Source organism: Pieris brassicae, chromosome 7 (assembly GCF_905147105.1).
Source record: "Pieris brassicae chromosome 7, ilPieBrab1.1, whole genome shotgun sequence".
In the NCBI taxonomy this organism is placed as follows: domain Eukaryota; kingdom Metazoa; phylum Arthropoda; class Insecta; order Lepidoptera; family Pieridae; genus Pieris; species Pieris brassicae.
The window spans coordinates 2,585,356-2,606,814 of NC_059671.1; the positions used below are offsets into that span (position 1 = coordinate 2,585,356).

Sequence of the window (21,459 nt, forward strand, 5' to 3'; positions counted from 1 at the left end):
CTGCGACCGCCGGGGATCGCCGCCATATCGTTTTCGCGATGTTAAACATTTTTATGTGAATAAACGTTTATATTGTTACGAAGACGGGTCGACTACAATGTTTCTAGATTTTTCCACTAGTTAGAGAACTTTTCAGCAGGCTGAAATATGATTTCTGACCGTTTCAGGAGAGGCTCAATCACATATTAGTTAATTGTAATTTTCATAATGTTACCCTAGTTTTCAGGAAGCTGAAACCTTTTTTCAGTCGGTTTCAGAACATGTGTAGTCGAGTGGTGCAGTTTTCAGGAGACCCGTTTTCAGGCGTTTCCAGGCCTAGTTATACCCCTTTGATGAAGGAATATTCTAGACCGAACTTTCTAGGTGTGAGACAAGGACGAAATGATACGAGAGAGAGAGAGAGAAGATCAGAACTTTCTCGAAACTAGACGAGCACTCTAGAACGCCGTACGACAAGGACGGAGCAACGTGCGAAAGAGACAAAGAGTGCGAACGTTCTAGAATTGTGCAATCGCTACTCAGTAGCAAGCCCGCCTAGAAAGTTCTCGAATATTGTTTAGAATTATTCCCAGGGATATATAAGCGAGCCGAAACGCGACTAGTCACTTAGTTTTGAATGCGATAACAAGAGCGAAACACCGAAGCGATAAAGTGCGAATAAAGTGAATATAAGTGATAAATTACAGTGAAAAGTGTGCATAAGTGAAGTAATTAGTGATTGTTTTGTGTGTGTAATTAGTGCATCTCTGCGGTTAATTTGTGCCCATAAATTCCTCATTGATTTACCAAGAAATAAACCCTTGAATAAATCTACGGCATTTTCTATCCGATCCCCTAGCTCGTAACATTTTGGTGTCAGAAGTGGGATAGAAACATGCCAATTACTCCAAGGGAGAATCAAGAGGAGTCTGTGGCAGAGTCTTCAGCTGCGGAGGGAGTGCAGACAAGGGCGCAATCAGCACGCGACGCCGCCCGGCGACAAAGTTTCGATGCAAACCGCGGGATGGGTGAAAGTAACGATGGCAACATCCTCCTTGCTCTGCAGCAAATGATGGAAGCACAGGCACGCCGTCAAGAAGAACAGACACGACAAATGATGGAAGAACAGGCACGCCGTCAGGAAGAACAGACACGCCAAATGATTGAAGAACAGACACGCCGGCAAGAAGAACAGGCATGCCGTCAGGAAGAACAGGCACGCCGTCAAGAAGAACAGGCACGCCGTCAAGAAGAACAGGCACGCCGTCAGGAAGAACAGACAAAACAAATGATGGAAGAACAGGCACGCCGTCAAGAAGAACAGGCACGCTGTCAAGACGAACATACACGCCAAATGATGGAAGAACAGGCTCAGACACGTCGCATGATAGAGGAGCAGGCACGACGTCAAGAGGAGCAGGCTCGCCGTATAGGAGAAAAACTTTGTGACCTGAAAATACAGGTAGATGAAAAGATCGAGAATTTGGAATCCAAGCAGGATAAACGTATCCTTGGATTAGAAAATGAAATCCAATGCCTGAAGACCTCTGGTGTTGTCACGACCACCTGGAAATGTGAAAGTGCCTCCCTTTGATGGTACATCTTCTTGGGGCGCGTACAAGCTTCAATTTGAGACTGTAGCACAGTCAAACGGGTGGACTGACGATCAAGCAGTTACCGCCCTTATTCTGGGATTGCGAGACGAAGCCCTCTCCATATTAGATACCAAGAAAGGTAAGGTGACGTTGAAGCAACTGCTAGATGCCCTGGAATCACGGTATGGAGACGCACATTTAGAACACGTTTACAGGGCTCAATTGAAAGATAGAATACAGCAGACAAATGAAAGTTTGCAAAAATGGGGACTTGAAATAGAGAAGCTGGTAAGGAAGGCCTACGCATCCTCACCAGATGTTGCAGACAAGATGCTGGTTCAAGCTTTTGTCGACGGTATTCGAGACCGTGAAATTCGAATGGCTGTGAACCTCGGTCACCATAAGGAACTTAAGGATGCTCTTGCCCATGCGTTGGAGGTGGAAGCATTTTGCAAGGATCATCGACCTAACCGCATTAGGGCTGTCACGGAAAAAGCTAAGTGTCAACGAGGGCCAACCTGTTACACCTGTGGGGAAGTAGGGCACATGAGGTTTTCATGCCCTAAGAAAGACTTCCGAGGTGATGTGAAGGTTAGACGTGGGAATACCTTAGTTATCGAAGGAGAAGTCAATGGAACTAAGTGTAACCTAACACTCGATACTGGAGCTTCACGAACAGTGATCAGATATCAGCTTTTGAAGACATTTTATAAAAGCCCTTCTAGAGGAATTGTACAGCTTGTGACGGCAACAGGTCAGCGCATAACCGATCGAGGAGAAGGTATCGCAACCTTCAAGATTGGTGGAAGTTTTTACAGACATAAAGTTGTTCTTGCTGACATAGTAGATGACTGTATAATCGGTTTGGACTTTATGAAGTTCTATAAGTGTAAGATAGATCTAGAAAAAGGAATGTTCAAGTGTGGAAAACAGGAAGTTTACTTTAAAGGTAACCGTTCAAAAAGTGGTTATGACGCCTGTAGAGTAATCAATGTGGACGGACAGGCTAATAATCAACAAGAGTGGAACACAGTTCAAACAGTTCCGGATAACTATACGGAAGCCCTGTCAATACTTCTATCAAAAGCAGAGGGGCAGTTAAAGAAATTTTCTGACATGTTATCAACCCATGAAAGAGAGCTAAGAAGGAGTTCAGATGTAGTGTCTCAAAGACCGTGCGATAAAGTTAACGAACAGGATGGAAGGGATAATGACCACGTGAGATTACTAAGAACAGATACCATAAGTCCAGATTGGTGTGGGAAATTAATTCAGGAAGAGCAACATCAAGATTCTGACATTAAACCCATTCTGGACTGGATGAAATCTTCAGCTGTCAAGCCGCAATGGAGTAAAGTTGCATCTACAAGGAACACTACTAAGAGTTACTGGGCTCAATGGGATAGTTTAGTTCTACATAATGGAGTGTTATGTCGCAAATTGAAAAATGCTCAAGGCGATCATTTGCAGTTTGTTGTGCCAAGATTCAAGGTTCGCGACATATTAGAAATGTGTCATAGTGACTTGTCTAGTGGACATTTAGGAGTAAAACGGACTCTTATGAAGGTTAAGGAAATGTTTTATTGGATACATTATCGTGAAGATGTAGAAGACTGGATCAAGAAATGTAGAGCTTGTGCAGCTGTTAAGGATCCGCAGACTCGATGGGAAAAGATAATGGCCACCTATAAAGGGAGTAATGATGCTCGGGACGAGCATGTCTAAGGAGGGGGTAGTGTTACGAAGACGGGTCGACTACAATGTTTCTAGATTTTTCCACTAGTTAGAGAACTTTTCAGCAGGCTGAAATATGATTTCTGACCGTTTCAGGAGAGGCTCAATCACATATTAGTTAATTGTAATTTTCATAATGTTACCCTAGTTTTCAGGAAGCTGAAACCTTTTTTCAGTCGGTTTCAGAACATGTGTAGTCGAGTGGTGCAGTTTTCAGGAGACCCGTTTTCAGGCGTTTCCAGGCCTAGTTATACCCCTTTGATGAAGGAATATTCTAGACCGAACTTTCTAGGTGTGAGACAAGGACGAAATGATACGAGAGAGAGAGAGAGAAGATCAGAACTTTCTCGAAACTAGACGAGCACTCTAGAACGCCGTACGACAAGGACGGAGCAACGTGCGAAAGAGACAAAGAGTGCGAACGTTCTAGAATTGTGCAATCGCTACTCAGTAGCAAGCCCGCCTAGAAAGTTCTCGAATATTGTTTAGAATTATTCCCAGGGATATATAAGCGAGCCGAAACGCGACTAGTCACTTAGTTTTGAATGCGATAACAAGAGCGAAACACCGAAGCGATAAAGTGCGAATAAAGTGAATATAAGTGATAAATTACAGTGAAAAGTGTGCATAAGTGAAGTAATTAGTGATTGTTTTGTGTGTGTAATTAGTGCATCTCTGCGGTTAATTTGTGCCCATAAATTCCTCATTGATTTACCAAGAAATAAACCCTTGAATAAATCTACGGCATTTTCTATCCGATCCCCTAGCTCGTAACAATATGTTATTTAAATATAATATAAAATTGCAGCTCTTTTATTTTTTAACCCATTATAACTCCTTGCGACTATATAATCAAATTTTAATAAAACATTTAACATGAGATACACACACATACACATAATGCGATGAGACAGAAATGAACAAAACGTAAATCTATAGCTCTTCTGATGGCAATACTATATTTCGTCATTAAATACTTTATGCAGATGCATATACATTCGCAAAATGCTTACTTACACATTGATGTGCCTAAAGGCATGTTGGAAATTCACAACTGTATTCAGTGCTCACAACAAATAAACTAACCAATAAATTTCTAAACTTGACCGTAAAAACAAAGATTATTTTTTTAATAAAATTGTTCAAAGAGTTTTAGAAACTTTTCTTACGTTTCTTACCACTTTTCGAAGCATTAAAATCTCTAAACAAATAAAGGACTAACAAAATAAAACACTTATTATAAAAATAAATAAATATATTTCTGAAAACAATCACTTATCATAAGTATACACAAACTGTAAGCCGACGTCAATATTCGTTCCGTTCTGAACGAGTTCTATACGCGACGCTTCCACGTGTACGCGTATACCATCGCCATTGACGAGTTCCGCGCATTTTGTCACGTGATCGCCTGCTACTGGAATCTTGCGAGGACCTAACGCCGGATCAAGATATCACCACAGCTTTAGAGCATTTATGTCTGAAAGTTAATAAAAAATATTTTCAGGGTTTTCAATTTAACTATATAGATATAATAGTTATTTAACTAAATTAAAGATTTAAGCTTGCGCCTGGTAGATATACCACACACACTACAGCGAGGAAATGCTGCCACAGGGACCAAATTTGTTTTAATTTTCTATTTATTCATTTTGAATTATTAATATTAATACTATGCATGTTAAAAATATTGTAAATACTGTATTTGTGTGTTTAAAATAAATTGTATTTTAAATTTACATACAAATAGTTATTTCTTACTATCGTAATCAAATAATTTGACAGTAAACTAACGTATACATAATAATTAACACACAATACATAGTGAGACAATTAAAAAATTACAGCTGACTGCTTTATACTTCCCAGCAATAGATGGCCTATATCAAATTTATTTGACAAGTTCATGTAGCAGTCGCTGACCACGACTGCTGTGAAGAAACGTCGAGTTGTGTAAAAAATTGCGTTTATATTTCAATAGAACTAACTTTATCAAATTTTACTTGCATTATTTATTTACACACAAATATTATATTATTATAATACAAACAAACACAGAAATTCTCCCATTTGCTTTTAAGCCACAAACACTCTGTCAATCCAAGTGAATCCTTAGAGAATATTTCCTAGAATAGTTAAAACACTAATCCACTGAAAATGAGTATTACTGGTGACTATAACTTTGGATTTATTTTAACCAATTTTTTTTACTAACCTTTAATAGCCTTAATCTCTTTAGCGATCTTGGCTTTAATCTTCTCAACCGTATCCCCATCTACCAGGGTCACAGAAATGGTAAACAATCCACTCATCGGTGTGGGGTTGGTGAAGGTCACTGTAAGTCCAGGTACCGCAATAAAGTTGACATGTGGACTACCAGGCGCACAGTCTTCTATCGTTTTTTCTGGAGTATCAGGACTGTATGTATGTTTGACTTCGATTGCGTCAAGCTGTTGATTCAGAAAATTATACAATAATCCAATTATTTAAACAAATCTCCGATGACAGATAAAAAGTTTTGTAATAAATTGATTTTTTTTTTAGACTATCTGTATACAATAAAGTACAGGTTTTTCGTTTACCCATTCTACTGTCCGTTTTGGTTAACGACAAGTTCAAACGTGTTTTGGGTAGAATTGTTTTACGTACGCAGTGAATATTATTGATTTATCTTTAATTATGTTATAATTACTAGAAATTTGTAATTTTCACCTAACAAGAGAACACGAGTTTTAACTAAATATTATCAAAGACTTTTAATCGAAAATAAAAATTCTGTGATTTGGCAAAGACCTACCGGAATCAACAACAGTCTTAACTGTTATAAAAGCAAAGAAAATAGGTCTTCAGGCGGCATTCGACGACGCCTACGATAAAATAACTTCGGTTTATGTTATTTTATTCATAGTAATGTAAATTGTTTTTATATTTTAACGTATGTATGTCAATTTATATCATGTGTTTGTCCTAATTATGTGGTCCAAATAAAAAAAAACATTTTTCTTTTTAATTCTTGTTTTCTTTAGGTCCCGATTACAAACATACTAAAAATTCAAAATGGAACCCCGACATAGCAGCCTATCGTTTAAGTCCGGTGTATAACTGTATGCATTAAGAAATATTCAAAACTTTAAAAATGTTACTAATGCGTTAAATGATTATTTAAATTGTCAAAGAATTATTTTGGTCCTTCGAAACAGACTAAGCTATAAAAAATTAACTTCATAATAAATACTCGAAGTAATATGAACATTAATATCGCATCGTTACTTTTATTAATTTACATGCTTAAATAATATAAATACAATGTAATTGTAGATTATTTAAGCTAGCCCATCTTGACATCTTTTCATATAAACATATTATATTTTCTACTGATAATATAAATAATTTATACGAAGCAGTAAATATTAAGCCTACAAATACTTACACCCAAAGTATTCAGCAGATATTGTTTGTTATCTTCAAGCAGTTGGGCCTCATCAAAGGGCAAGGCAACAGAGAGGGCTTCGGGACCAATCTTTTGTAGATTATCTCTTGTGGCTTGAACGAATGGCATCACTCTTTTCATATATTTTTTAAGATCGTTTATAGCAGAAAGTTTTGTTGATAATACTTTGTTATCGGGGAGACCTGAAGGCTGCAATCATAATGATTTGATGATTATATACATATATATATATGGTATAAAATAAACAGTTTTTATATAATTTTTTATACCAATAAGCGTTACGAGGTTAGAACTAATAAGTTACTATTTAAATAATTTTCACAAATATAACTTTTCGTTATTATTGCCATTAAAAACTTAGACGAAGACGTTAATGTGTTTTCTAACTTCCCGTCAAGCTTTCGTAAACTCACTTTAACTGGATATATTTTTATATTTCCTTTTAATTGTAATTTGAATAAATTAATTCCCAACTAATTTTTGTGTGTATATAAAGTTTGACATGTTTTTTTTAATCTCATTTTTGTTAATTCTTTACAATGTTTGACAATGCCAATGGCAGTATAAACTTTGAGGTCTTAGCCACAGATTTCTATCTCTTTCGTGACCGTATGTTTTTTCTAATAGACAAGTAGTCGATCAGACTTCGGCCGGTTTTCACAATGTACGTTCACCGTACGAGCGAGTGTTAAATACGCACATAGACAAAGGGATAATCGCACGCTAATCTTAAATTGCTTTGCACAATGTTTGAGGACACAATAAATAAATCAAGCGAAACTAATTACGTTATAACAGTATAGTTACCCCATTTAACTCCTTGAGAGTACTCAAAATGATATGTTGCCACTTCGGGTACTCCTTAGCGACCCATATCACCGCCTTATTCGGCTTCCGCTCCGGTTTGGGCGCTTCGCCTTTTTTAGGCTTTCGGACTGCGCAGTGATTCTTGAGGTAGATACGGAAAGAATGGGCGGCCTCCATTAAATAGTTACTGGCTTTCATTGCCACTATATCAATGTCACCCGCTTTTTTTTCTAGCTGATCGGAAGAAATGTAGGCCTATTATTCAAGAAGGAAGTGTTCATACTTAATCTACCAGCGATGAATGTACCTAAAGAGAAACCGCGTAGCGCCGTCTAATCAGCCGAAGGGGCGGGGCTTGACAAACTATTCGCCAACGGGCCCACATAACGTACGACTACGTACGTTAATTTGCGGGTAATAACCGCGTTGTGATTTAAGTTAAAGCCGCACTCGAGTTTTTTCCGCGATTTAAACTAAATGCTAGACTAATACTTATATTGAAATTAGTATAAAATAATATCGCAGAAAAAAGCCGTAGTGCGGCTGTTACAGAATGAATTGAGCTTTTACATATGTATATGTCCCTGTTAATTATGAAATGATTAGAAAATTGCAACATTATATCGTATTTTTATGTCAACAAATAAGTTCCGAGACGATTTTTATGTTAATTGATTTATTTTAACCTAATTTTATCAGAATGTTTTCATTAAAAATTGCTTAGTTTAGCTATTGTTGTCGTTTAAAGGAAATAAATCTTACCTACCATGGATATTCTAGTATGTTTTAAATCTCAGTACATTCTGTAATCAATGTCAAAATCTCGTCTTATTCATAAACCTTTGGTAAAGGATTTTTGTCACATATTTTATATAATGTCCATTCGACAATAGATAACTATTTGGCCGCAATTATGGCAACAATGGTGTCTAGTTAAATTTGGTTTATTTTTTAACTTGTGGAGTTTATTCTCGAATATTCTAATTGTATGGAATTATTAACACCTGCACTCTGAACTTACTAAAAAGCTACTACTATAGGACCATTATAGACGCTTCTTAGTAGTTCTATAAAATTCAATACTCTATCGAAAAGCCTATTTGACAGATGACAGTGAAAAATAAAGTATTGTTAAGAGTAATCTATCTAAAACATGACTTTAAAAGGCGTTAAAGAGTCAGTTACGCGACACAGAACAGATTAGTCGAATCGACAATGACGTATGCATGTTAATAATATCTTGTTTAATATTAATACTATCATGGAGTTTTATTTGCTGGTTTTTTTATAGATTCATAATACGTATTTATATGAGTAAAAATATCAATAATTCTTCATGTGTTTACAAGTGAGTCATGCGACGCCATCTTGGCCAGAAAAAACATTTTGGCGCGTTTATGATAATAAGAATTGAATTTGTATTTTAGTGAATATTACGCTGAAATGGTTTTTAAAATCTTGTCAAATATCTCGGTGTTATTTAGAAGCAGGTGAACTCGTGCCAGCAGTCTTAACAATACTTTGGTAGATTCAGGTGTTAAAAAGTCTAGGTAAAGCAAGCTAACCAATTAATTATGAGTATTCGAGGATTTACTTAATTTTAGAGGTAAATGCGAACGCGAATATGGAAAAGTATTAGGAACTATACGGCAACAGAGCGCATTAAAATTAAACATATAAATGTTTTATTTACTTAGAACATAGATTTTACATAGATCTTCAATTTTAACGATAAATTCGTACTTTTGAATTATTTTTAAAATTTTAAGGCGATTTTCATTCATTTATGTATATAAGTGTGATTTGATTGAATTCTTTTTTTTAACTGAAAGTACGTTTTAGTTTTATATATCACATGAACGTTCCTATAAAAATAATACCGTTGATTATGTTATTAGACACATGATGAGATTTCTATGTAAAATGTGTGAACACGTATGTATTTTAAAAGTTGTACGCCATAGATAAATAAATTCGCAAAAAATATTCAAATTAAGAATTCCATTAAATTTTTATATATATATAATAATTATTTAACAAAACAGGTATATAAAAGTTATTGCTTGATTCTCATCAGATATAGTTATGTCAGTAAAGAGGCCTGATTCTCGTGACTGGAAGGACTTTTCTAAATAACATAATCATTTTTTACTTTATTGCTTTAATGTTGCATGACCATGAATGCCAAGAGCGGAGTTTTCACAGCATTCAAATGCATTTATATTATTTATGTTATAAGAAGTGTTTTATGGCAATAAAAAGTCTTTATAGTACGCAAACCTGCGTGGATGGATGAAGGGTTTGTTTGTTCGGTTTTTACTAGTAACTAAGTCAATATTGGTGAAATTTTTTGTGGCCATTTCTTTTAGTTTTTTGGTTCTATTTAGTGCCTTTTTCACAATAGACATGTTTATGGTATCGTGAGAAACACAAAGACTGAGTTACGACCTAAATGCTACTTTATGATCCTTATTTACGACATTCCAAAATATATTTTCTTACTTATTAAGCAAGAATTTTATTCAAAGTCAAAGGTAGTTACAATTTTTCACTCATGTCGCCTCGAAATAGTAGATTAATTTTTTTAACAAGAACTTAGATACATATGATTTGACTGCTGAAATTTCGACATACGAAGCCGCGATTTCTATGTGTATTTTTCCATTTGTAGAGTCGAATTTGAATCACAATTCAAATAAGTTTTGTTGTATATATTTTTACATATTAATGAAGTATACTGTACACTAAACAAATCCGTTATTTTGATTTAAACTACGTACAATGACAATAACAATACTCCGAACCCCGAACATTCTTTTTAATTGTTATTATTTCGGGGAATGCCAAGTAAGACGTCAATATATTTTATTAACTCCGACTTGTCCGTTTTTAGAGAGTATAAATATGTATTATCAATATTTCGTAGGGAAATAACATTTTGTTCGAGTAGCAACGTCTAAATAATTCGAGATACCGTACACTTAAAAGGTTCAGCGGAAAGGAATGGCAATTTTTTTGCGACTCACTGAGGATGTCGATTTAACGAGGTGCGAGTTATACAGATTACACTGTATTTTGTTTAATCAAATTGTTTGTGGTAAATCAAGGATCAGCCCTAAATCACAGCTATGGAAATCGTTTTTTTATATGTGTTTGTATTATATAAGTGTGTAAATATTGGATTATTTAGGTATTTCGCGTTCGCATAGCCTGCGACCGCCGGGGATCGCCGCCATATCGTTTTCGCGATGTTAAACATTTTTATGTGAATAAACGTTTATATGTTATTTAAATATAATATAAAATTGCAGCTCTTTTATTTTTTAACCCATTATAACTCCTTGCGACTATATAATCAAATTTTAATAAAACATTTAACATGAGATACACACACATACACATAATGCGATGAGACAGAAATGAACAAAACGTAAATCTATAGCTCTTCTGATGGCAATACTATATTTCGTCATTAAATACTTTATGCAGATGCATATACATTCGCAAAATGCTTACTTACACATTGATGTGCCTAAAGGCATGTTGGAAATTCACAACTGTATTCAGTGCTCACAACAAATAAACTAACCAATAAATTTCTAAACTTGACCGTAAAAACAAAGATTATTTTTTTAATAAAATTGTTCAAAGAGTTTTAGAAACTTTTCTTACGTTTCTTACCACTTTTCGAAGCATTAAAATCTCTAAACAAATAAAGGACTAACAAAATAAAACACTTATTATAAAAATAAATAAATATATTTCTGAAAACAATCACTTATCATAAGTATACACAAACTGTAAGCCGACGTCAATATTCGTTCCGTTCTGAACGAGTTCTATACGCGACGCTTCCACGTGGACGCGTATACCATCGCCATTGACGAGTTCCGCGCATTTTGTCACGTGATCGCCTGCTACTGGAATCTTGCGAGGACCTAACGCCGGATCAAGATATCACCACAGCTTTAGAGCATTTATGTCTGAAAGTTAATAAAAAATATTTTCAGGGTTTTCAATTTAACTATATAGATATAATAGTTATTTAACTAAATTAAAGATTTAAGCTTGCGCCTGGTAGATATACCACACACACTACAGCGAGGAAATGCTGCCACAGGGACCAAATTTGTTTTAATTTTCTATTTATTCATTTTGAATTATTAATATTAATACTATGCATGTTAAAAATATTGTAAATACTGTATTTGTGTGTTTAAAATAAATTGTATTTTAAATTTACATACTAATAGTTATTTCTTACTATCGTAATCATATAATTTGACAGTAAACTAACGTATACATAATAATTAACACACAATACATAGTGAGACAATTAAAAAATTACAGCTGACTGCTTTATACTTCCCAGCAATAGGTGGCCTATATATAACCTTTATATCAAATTTATTTGACAAGTTCATGTAGCAGTCGCTGACCACGACTGCTGTGAAGAAACGTCGAGTTGTGTAAAAAATTGCGTTTATATTTCAATAGAACTAACTTTATCAAATTTTACTTGCATTATTTATTTACACACAAATATTATATTATTATAATACAAACAAACACAGAAATTCTCCCATTTGCTTTTAAGCCACAAACACTCTGTCAATCCAAGTGAATCCTTAGAGAATATTTCCTAGAACAGTTAAAACACTAATCCACTGAAAATGAGTATTACTGGTATATATAACTTTGGATTTATTTTAACCAATTTTTTTTACTGACCTTTAATAGCCTTAATCTCTTTAGCGATCTTGGCTTTAATCTTCTCAACCGTATCCCCATCTACCAGGGTCACAGAAATGGTAAACAATCCACTCATCGGTGTGGGGTTGGTGAAGGTCACTGTAAGTCCAGGTACCGCAATAAAGTTGACATGTGGACTACCAGGCGCACAGTCTTCTATCGTTTTTTCTGGAGTATCAGGACTGTATGTATGTTTGACTTCGATTGCGTCAAGCTGTTGATTCAGAAAATTATACAATAATCCAATTATTTAAACAAATCTCCGATGACAGATAAAAAGTTTTGTAATAAATTGTTTTTTTTTTAGACTATCTGTATACAATAAAGTACAGGTTTTTCGTTTACCCATTCTACTGTCCGTTTTGGTTAACGACAAGTTCAAACGTGTTTTGGGTAGAATTGTTTTACGTACGCAGTGAATATTATTGATTTATCTTTAATTATGTTATAATTACTAGAAATTTGTAATTTTCACCTAACAAGAGAACACGAGTTTTAACTAAATATTATCAAAGACTTTTAATCGAAAATAAAAATTCTGTGATTTGGCAAAGACCTACCGGAATCAATAACAGTCTTAACTGTTATAAAAGCAAAGAAAATAGGTCTTCAGGCGGCATTCGACGACGCCTACGATAAAATAACTTCGGTTTATGTTATTTTATTCATAGTAATGTAAATTGTTTTTATATTTTAACGTATGTATGTCAATTTATATCATGTGTTTGTCCTAATTATGTGGTCCAAATAAAAAAAAACATTTTTCTTTTTAATTCTTGTTTTCTTTAGGTCCCGATTACAAACATACTAAAAATTCAAAATGGAACCCCGACATAGCAGCCTATCGTTTAAGTCCGGTGTATAACTGTATGCATTAAGAAATATTCAAAACTTTAAAAATGTTACTAATGCGTTAAATGATTATTTAAATTGTCAAAGAATTATTTTGGTCCTTCGAAACAGACTAAGCTATAAAAAATTAACTTCATAATAAATACTCGAAGTAATATGAACATTAATATCGCATCGTTACTTTTATTAATTTACATGCTTAAATAATATAAATACAATGTAATTGTAGATTATTTAAGCTAGCCCATCTTGACATCTTTTCATATAAACATATTATATTTTCTACTGATAATATAAATAATTTATACGAAGCAGTAAATATTAAGCCTACAAATACTTACACCCAAAGTATTCAGCAGATATTGTTTGTTATCTTCAAGCAGTTGGGCCTCATCAAAGGGCAAGGCAACAGAGAGGGCTTCGGGACCAATCTTTTGTAGATTATCTCTTGTGGCTTGAACGAATGGCATCACACTTTTCATATATTTTTTAAGATCGTTTATAGCAGAAAGTTTTGTTGATAATACTTTGTTATCGGGGAGACCTGAAGGCTGCAATCATAATGATTTGATGATTATATACATATATATATGGTATAAAATAAACAGTTTTTATATAATTTTTTATACCAATAAGCGTTACGAGGTTAGAACTAATAAGTTACTATTTAAATAATTTTCACAAATATAACTTTTCGTTATTATTGCCATTAAAAACTTAGACGAAGACGTTAATGTGTTTTCTAACTTCCCGTCAAGCTTTCGTAAACTCACTTTAACTGAATATATTTTTATATTTCCTTTTAATTGTAATTTGAATAAATTAATTCCCAACTAATTTTTGTGTGTATATAAAGTTTGACATGTTTTTTTTAATCTCATTTTTGTTAATTCTTTACAATGTTTGACAATGCCAATGGCAGTATAAACTTTGAGGTCTTAGCCACAGATTTCTATCTCTTTCGTGACCGTATGTTTTTTCTAATAGACAAGTAGTCGATCAGACTTCGGCCGGTTTTCACAATGTACGTTCACCGTACGAGCGAGTGTTAAATGCGCACATAGACAAAGGGATAATCGCACGCTAATCTTAAATTGCTTTGCACAATGTTTGAGGACACAATAAATAAATCAAGCGAAACTAATTACGTTATAACAGTATAGTTACCCCATTTAACTCCTTGAGAGTACTCAAAATGATATGTTGCCACTTCGGGTACTCCTTAGCGACCCATATCACCGCCTTATTCGGCTTCCGCTCCGGTTTGGGCGCTTCGCCTTTTTTAGGCTTTCGGACTGCGCAGTGATTCTTGAGGTAGATACGGAAAGAATGGGCGGCCTCCATTAAATAGTTACTGGCTTTCATTGCCACTATATCAATGTCACCCGCTTTTTTTTCTAGCTGATCGGAAGAAATGTAGGCCTATTATTCAAGAAGGAAGTGTTCATACTTAATCTACCAGCGATGAATGTACCTAAAGAGAAACCGCGTAGCGCCGTCTAATCAGCCGAAGGGGCGGGGCTTGACAAACTATTCGCCAACGGGCCCACATAACGTACGAGTACGTACGTTAATTTGCGGGTATTAATACCATAACCGCGTTCTGATTTAAGTTAACGCCGCACTCGAGTTTTTTCCGCGATTTAAACTAAATGCTAGACTAATACTTATATTGAAATTAGTATAAAATAATATCGCAGAAAAAAGCCGTAGTGCGGCTGTTACAGAATGAATTGAGCTTTTACATATGTATATGTCCCTGTTAATTATGAAATGATTAGAAAATTGCAACATTATATCGTATTTTTATGTCAACAAATAAGTTCCGAGACGATTTTTATGTTAATTGATTTATTTTAACCTAATTTTATCAGAATGTTTTCATTAAAAATTGCTTAGTTTAGCTATTGTTGTCGTTTAAAGGAAATAAATCTTACCTACCATGGATATTCTAGTATGTTTTAAATCTCAGTACATTCTGTAATCAATGTCAAAATCTCGTCTTATTCATAAACCTTTGGTAAAGGATTTTTGTCACATATTTTATATAATGTCCATTCGACAATAGATAACTATTTGGCCGCAATTATGGCAACAATGGTGTCTAGTTAAATTTGGTTTATTTTTTAACTTGTGGAGTTTATTCTCGAATATTCTAATTGTATGGAATTATTAACACCTGCACTCTGAACTTACTAAAAAGCTACTACTATAGGACCATTATAGACGCTTCTTAGTAGTTCTATAAAATTCAATACTCTATCGAAAAGCCTATTTGACAGATGACAGTGAAAAATAAAGTATTGTTAAGAGTAATCTATCTAAAACATGACTTTAAAAGGCGTTAAAGAGTCAGTAACGCGACACAGAACAGATTAGTCGAATCGACAATGACGTATACATGTTGATAATATCTTGTTTAATATTAATACTATCATGGAGTTTTATTTGCTGGTTTTTTTATAGATTCATAATACGTATTTATATGAGTAAAAATATCAATAATTCTTCATGTGTTTACAAGTGAGTCATGCGACGCCATCTTGGCCAGAAAAAACATTTTGGCGCGTTTATGATAATAAGAATTGAATTTGTATTTTAGTGAATATTACGCTGAAATGGTTTTTAAAATCTTGTCAAATATCTCGGTGTTATTTAGAAGCAGGTGAACTCGTGCCAGCAGTCTTAACAATACTTTGGTAGATTCAGGTGTTAAAAAGTCTAGGTAAAGCAAGCTAACCAATTAATTATGATTATTCGAGGATTTACTTAATTTTAGAGGTAAATGCGAACGCGAATATGGAAAAGTATTAGGAACTATACGGCGACAGAGCGCATTAAAATTAAATATATAAATGTTTTATTTACTTAGAACATAGATTTTACATAGATCTTCAATTTTAACGATAAATTCGTACTTTTGAATTATTTTTAAAATTTTAAGGCGATTTTCATTCATTTATGTATATAAGTGTGATTTGATTGAATTCTTTTTTTTAACTGAAAGTATGTTTTAGTTTTATATATCACATGAACGTTCCTATAAAAATAATACCGTTGATTATGTTATTAGACACATGATGAGATTTCTATGTAAAATGTGTGAACACGTATGTATTTTAATTTTTTTTTTTTTTAATAATTTTATGGCCTGGTAACGAGACCTTTAAGCCAAGTCTTATTTACGGTCACTAATTCACATGTTATTCTATCGTTTCACTTGTTTTCTTAAATCTTCCCCACGGTATTTTTGATGTATTTATATAATGCACTATAACACTTTTTGTTTTTGAGCAAATCACACAACTGGCGGCGGGAGGGATCACTAATTTACATTATTTCACTTGCCAATATTAGTCTATTAAAAATGAATATTTGGTTTTGGCATTTAAAAAAGATATGGTTGATATCTGCGATCTCGTTATTATTACAGAAAGAGCAAATATTGTTAGTTATAATATTAAGTTTAGCGAGGTGCGCGGGTGCAGTGTTATGCCCAAAGCGCAATCTGTTGATTGTGGTAACGAACTCACGACTCACGATACAGCTAGTATTCAACTCATCATACCAGGGTCTTATATGTAAATTTTCCTGTATACTACCATACCATTTTCCTTTCAATTTTTGATCTTCTTTCCATAATGCTGTCCATAAAAATTTTATCGAGTTATTGATATAATAATAATAATCAGTCATAGGAACCTGTACCACATTTCTGACATTAAGAGTGTTAATCCCTTCATATGCAGCTTTGTCTGCTTTTTCGTTACCAGTAATACCTTTATGTGAGGGTACCCACATAAAGGCAACAGTTATATCTTTTTTATGCAACCGTAAGACAGTATCTTTAATTAAATAAATAATATAATTAGTTTTAAAATTATTAATATTAGAATGCTTAAGGCTATTTAAAAGACTCAGAGTCTGTCAAAATTAGAAAATATTTACAATTATTTATAGAAATTATAGATTTTAAAGCGGCAAAAACTGCATATGCCTCTGCTGTAAATATGGAGCACTTTTTATCGAGAGCAAAGCTTTGAGCAACATCTTTTTGAGAATCATAGACCGCACTTCTCACAAAATCATTGCCTTTACTGCCATCAGTGTAGATTGTATAATACTTGTTATTTTCTTCTATAAAAGCCAGTAAATCTGAATTATTTTCGATTAAATTGGATAAAATCGTAATAGGATGAGTGATACAACTGTATGAATGAGTGTAACACGACCAGTGTGAAAGTTTTTTGATGTTCGAATAATGAGATTGTATTTCTAAGAAGATCTGGCACAGAGTTGGAGATGTACCTCTCAGGAGATCATTTGGTGAAGTGAGTGGACCATCTATATTGATTGGGTGAGGTATTATCCTATTTATAATTTGGATATTATTTGATGATAATAGTTTCAGGCAGTATCTTTCTGCAAGCATAAGTCGTCTCAATATCAATGGCATAATATTTGTTTCGACTTCCATGGCCCTTATGGGAGTCGAACACATTGCTCCTGATATGATCCTCAAAGCTCTGTTCTGCAATATATCCAATTTATGTACATGAGTGCTATTTAAATAAGCTAAAGAACTATAATCAAAATGACTTCTTACAATAGATTTATATAATAATGAAAGTATTTTGGGATCTGCACCCCATGTAACACCTGCTAGACATCTTAAAATGTTAACACCATTTAATGCATTTCTAGATACATATTTAATATGTTCTTCAAATGACAATTTCTGGTCAATGATAATACCTAAAAATTTGTGTGAGGTGACTCTTTGAATGACATCACCATTATAGACAACATCCACTACTGGTGTGTCCTTTCCAAATAGCATTAAATTACTTTTGCCAGCATTTATTTTCAATTTTAATGTGTGTTGATAATAATTATTTAACTGTCTTAAGGCAGTGTTAACATTTTCAATGGCTACTGTTAAATTTACATCTGAACTATACAACACTAAATCATCTGCAAATTGAAGTATATTTACATTTTTAGTATTAACATATTTACATATCTCACAAGTATACAAATTATACAACAAGGGTGATAATGTGGCACCTTGTATAGTACCTTTTGATGCAGTTCTAGGTCCATATAAGATATTGTTATGCCTAACATATAGTATTCTGTTATTGAGGAAATCATAAATCCATTTACGTAATTGTCCAGGTATACCAGAATTACTGAGTACCTTCACCAGTATGCCAGGATCCACACTGTCAAATGCACCTTGCACATCTAGAAATACACAAACTGTGTGTAATTTATTGTTTTTTGCATTTTTCAGATCAGATATGAGAGAAATGAAGCTATCAACACAACTTCTTCCTCTGCGAAATCCATATTGAATGTGTGGAATGACATCATTGGATTCTGCATACCAGTCAAGTCGAGATTTCACCATATTTTCAAATATTTTTCCAATACATGATGATAACGAGATTGGACGATAAGAACTGATCTGTTCAGGTGACTTATCTGGTTTTAATATAGGTATTACACATTGAGTTTGCCATGAACTTGGTATGAGTTTTTTATGCCATAGATTATTAAGAACATTCAAAAATAGCTTTTGTACAGATTCAGATAGATGTTTTATTAATAAATATGGAAAATCATCTAAACCAGGACTAGTATTTCTTCTAGATTGTATACTCATTAAAAGTTCAGACCATGAAAAAGAATCCAATAAAAAATTAGATTGAGGATTTTCATTGTTAATATTAAAATAATTGTCTAATGAATTTGGGTCAAGTAAATTGTTACTATCTGATAACTTATCTAAAAGTGGCTCTACAAATTCATCCCTATATGATTTATTACCAATTCTGATACCCTTAAACTTTTTAATGAGATTCCAAATTTTACTGATGGGTGTAGTTCTATTGAAACTATTGCAAAAACCATTCCAACTGATTCTTTTTTGCTCCTTTATAGTGCGTTTTTTTAAAGCATCTAATCTTTTATAGTTGATGTAATTATATTCTGTTGAATCATTTCTATACAATTTCAAGGCTTTGTAAGATTGTATTACGGCTTGTTCACATATACTGTTCCACCAAGGGGCTGGTGGTCTACTCCTAAAGTTAGTCCTAGTGAATCTAGGAACTGCCATGAGTTTGAGTTTATTGAGCCGGTTACAAAACTCATCATAAGATTTTATTGGACTCTCTACGCTAACCATCATGTCATGGAAGACCAAACCAGACAATTCACTATACTTTGTCCAATCTGTTTTATCATATAAAAATCTGTCAACATGTTTATTAATTGTGTATCTTTCAATGCACATTGTAATGTTTGTTATGGTTGGATAATGATAACTACCCATAGCATCATCATGTACTGACCATTCACAAAGAGGAGCCACACATGGACTAACAAAGCTTACATCTATTGCTGAGGGGTTGCGTGTAGGATAATTTACTGTAGTAAAGCTACCATTATTCAAAATACATAAATCACATTCATCAATTATATTATATAAGTTATTCCCTCGACTTTTCGTAGACATACATCCAAAAGCAATATGATGTGCATTGAAATCACCACTTACAAAAAGAGGCTTCGGTAATTCTCTTATAATATTGTGCAATCTATTCATTCTTATACTCCTACGTGACGGAGGACAGTACACACAAAGAATAGACAGTGTAGTATTTTCTGTGTATATACTTATGGCTATAGTTTGAATATCTTCATAAAAAGTAGTATTTATAACATTGTGTTTCAAATATGGTTTAATTAATATTCCTACACCATTACGAGGATTTTTTGAATTTTTATTGTAGAAATTATAACCGGAAATATAAAAAGATTGATGGTCTTTTAACCATGTCTCATTTAGTAAACAAATATCAATATTATTTTCATTTAAGAATTTTGTAAGAAGATGTTTTTTATGATTTGCACCTTGAACATTAAATTGCGCAATACGTAGAGATGATGTTGTATATGGTTGTGTATCCATTATATTGACAAATTTTTAATAAGTATATCTTTAATAAATGTTGTAGTTATAGGCTCATTATCATTCTTATTACCTATTTGAACCAGTGTTTGTACCAGGGCCATAAGTACATCACTGTTTGCAATTATTTGTGATTTTATATCATTAATACTTACAGCCTGTGAGACAGGCTTAATATTTACAGATTTATTTACATGTTTGGGTGCATTATTTACACTAATCACTTTTTTATTTACAGGGTTGGAGCGTGGTGGAAGGGGAGGGAACTCATTGTTATCTTTTGTGCTGGCAATGCTTGCATATGTTATTTTATTTTTCTTTTCTAGGATTTTATTCATTTTTATTGGACACATTTTGGATATTGCTAAATGAGGTCCACTGCAATTTACACAGCAAATCTCATTTTGTTTATTGCAGTCTTTATGAAACCATGTATTTTAAAAGTTGTACGCCATAGATAAATAAATTCGCAAAAAATATTCAAATTAAGAATTCCATTAAATTTTTATATATATATAATAATTATTTAACAAAACAGGTATATAAAAGTTATTGCTTGATTCTCATCAGATATAGTTATGTCAGTAAAGAGGCCTGATTCTCGTGACTGGAAGGGTTCTAAATAACATAATCATTTTTTACTTTCTTGCTTTAATGTTGCATGACCATGAATGCCAAGAGCGGAGTTTTCACAGCATTCAAATGCATTTATATTATTTATGTTATAAGAAGTGTTTTATGGCAATAAAAAGTCTTTATAGTACGCAAACCTGCGTGGATGGATGAAGGGTTTGTTTGTTCGGTTTTTACTAGTAACTAAGTCAATATTGGTGAAATTTTTTGTGGCCATTTCTTTTAGTTTTTTGGTTCTATTTAGTGCCTTTTTCACAATAGACATGTTTATGGTATCGTGAGAAACACAAAGACTGAGTTACGACCTAAATACTACTTTATGATCCTTATTTACGACATTCCAAAATATATTTTCTTACTTATTAAGCAAGAATTTTATTCAAAGTCAAAGGTAGTTACAATTTTTCACTCATGTCGCCTCGAAATAGTAGATTAATTTTTTTAACAAGAACTTAGATACATATGATTTGACTGCTGAAATTTCGACATACAAAGCCGCGATTTCTATGTGTATTTTTCCATTTGTAGAGTCGAATTTGAATCACAATTCAAATAAGTTTTGTTGTATATATTTTTACATATTAATGAAGTAAACTGTACACTAAACAAATCCGTTATTTTGATTTAAACTACGTACAATGACAATAACAATACTCCGAACCCCGAACATTCTTTTT

The 21,459-nt window shown here is 33.4% G+C and overlaps 2 protein-coding genes and 1 long non-coding RNA gene across 3 annotated transcripts; 1 reads left to right on the forward strand and 2 right to left on the reverse strand.

Annotated features, from left to right (window-relative positions):
- Nucleotides 1-4,548: 4,548 nt before the first annotated feature.
- LOC123712461 (leucine--tRNA ligase, cytoplasmic-like) lies at nucleotides 4,549-8,633 on the reverse strand. Its single transcript, XM_045665561.1, has 5 exons — nucleotides 8,333-8,633; nucleotides 7,567-7,800; nucleotides 6,739-6,948; nucleotides 5,524-5,758; nucleotides 4,549-4,788 (listed from the first exon to the last, which is right to left on the reverse strand). The coding sequence occupies exons 1-5, from the start codon at nucleotides 8,333-8,335 to the stop codon at nucleotides 4,763-4,765; spliced, it is 708 nt and encodes a 235-aa protein (XP_045521517.1). The 5' UTR covers nucleotides 8,336-8,633; the 3' UTR covers nucleotides 4,549-4,762.
- Nucleotides 8,634-11,309: 2,676 nt separating this feature from the next.
- Nucleotides 11,310-15,416, reverse strand: LOC123711932 (leucine--tRNA ligase, cytoplasmic-like). The gene is made up of 5 exons (XM_045664802.1): nucleotides 15,112-15,416; nucleotides 14,338-14,571; nucleotides 13,512-13,721; nucleotides 12,298-12,532; nucleotides 11,310-11,549 (listed from the first exon to the last, which is right to left on the reverse strand). The coding sequence occupies exons 1-5, from the start codon at nucleotides 15,112-15,114 to the stop codon at nucleotides 11,524-11,526; spliced, it is 708 nt and encodes a 235-aa protein (XP_045520758.1). The 5' UTR covers nucleotides 15,115-15,416; the 3' UTR covers nucleotides 11,310-11,523.
- A 1,972-nt stretch (nucleotides 15,417-17,388) lies between these two features.
- LOC123711798 lies at nucleotides 17,389-18,686 on the forward strand. Its single transcript, XR_006754007.1, has 2 exons — nucleotides 17,389-17,527; nucleotides 18,467-18,686. It is a non-coding gene; the product is annotated as an uncharacterized LOC123711798 (long non-coding RNA).
- The last annotated feature ends 2,773 nt before the right edge of the window (nucleotides 18,687-21,459 follow it).

Coding starts and splice junctions, on each gene's coding strand:
- LOC123711932 (XM_045664802.1), bottom strand. Junction 13,722..14,337: donor CTCTCAAGGAGTTAAATGGG/GTAACTATACTG, acceptor TTATGATTGCAG/CCTTCAGGTCTCCCCGATAA. Junction 12,533..13,511: donor ATCTGCTGAATACTTTGGGT/GTAAGTATTTGT, acceptor CTGAATCAACAG/CTTGACGCAATCGAAGTCAA.
- LOC123712461 (XM_045665561.1), bottom strand. Junction 5,759..6,738: donor ATCTGCTGAATACTTTGGGT/GTAAGTATTTGT, acceptor CTGAATCAACAG/CTTGACGCAATCGAAGTCAA. Junction 4,789..5,523: donor AGAGATTAAGGCTATTAAAG/GTTAGTAAAAAA, acceptor ATTAACTTTCAG/ACATAAATGCTCTAAAGCTG.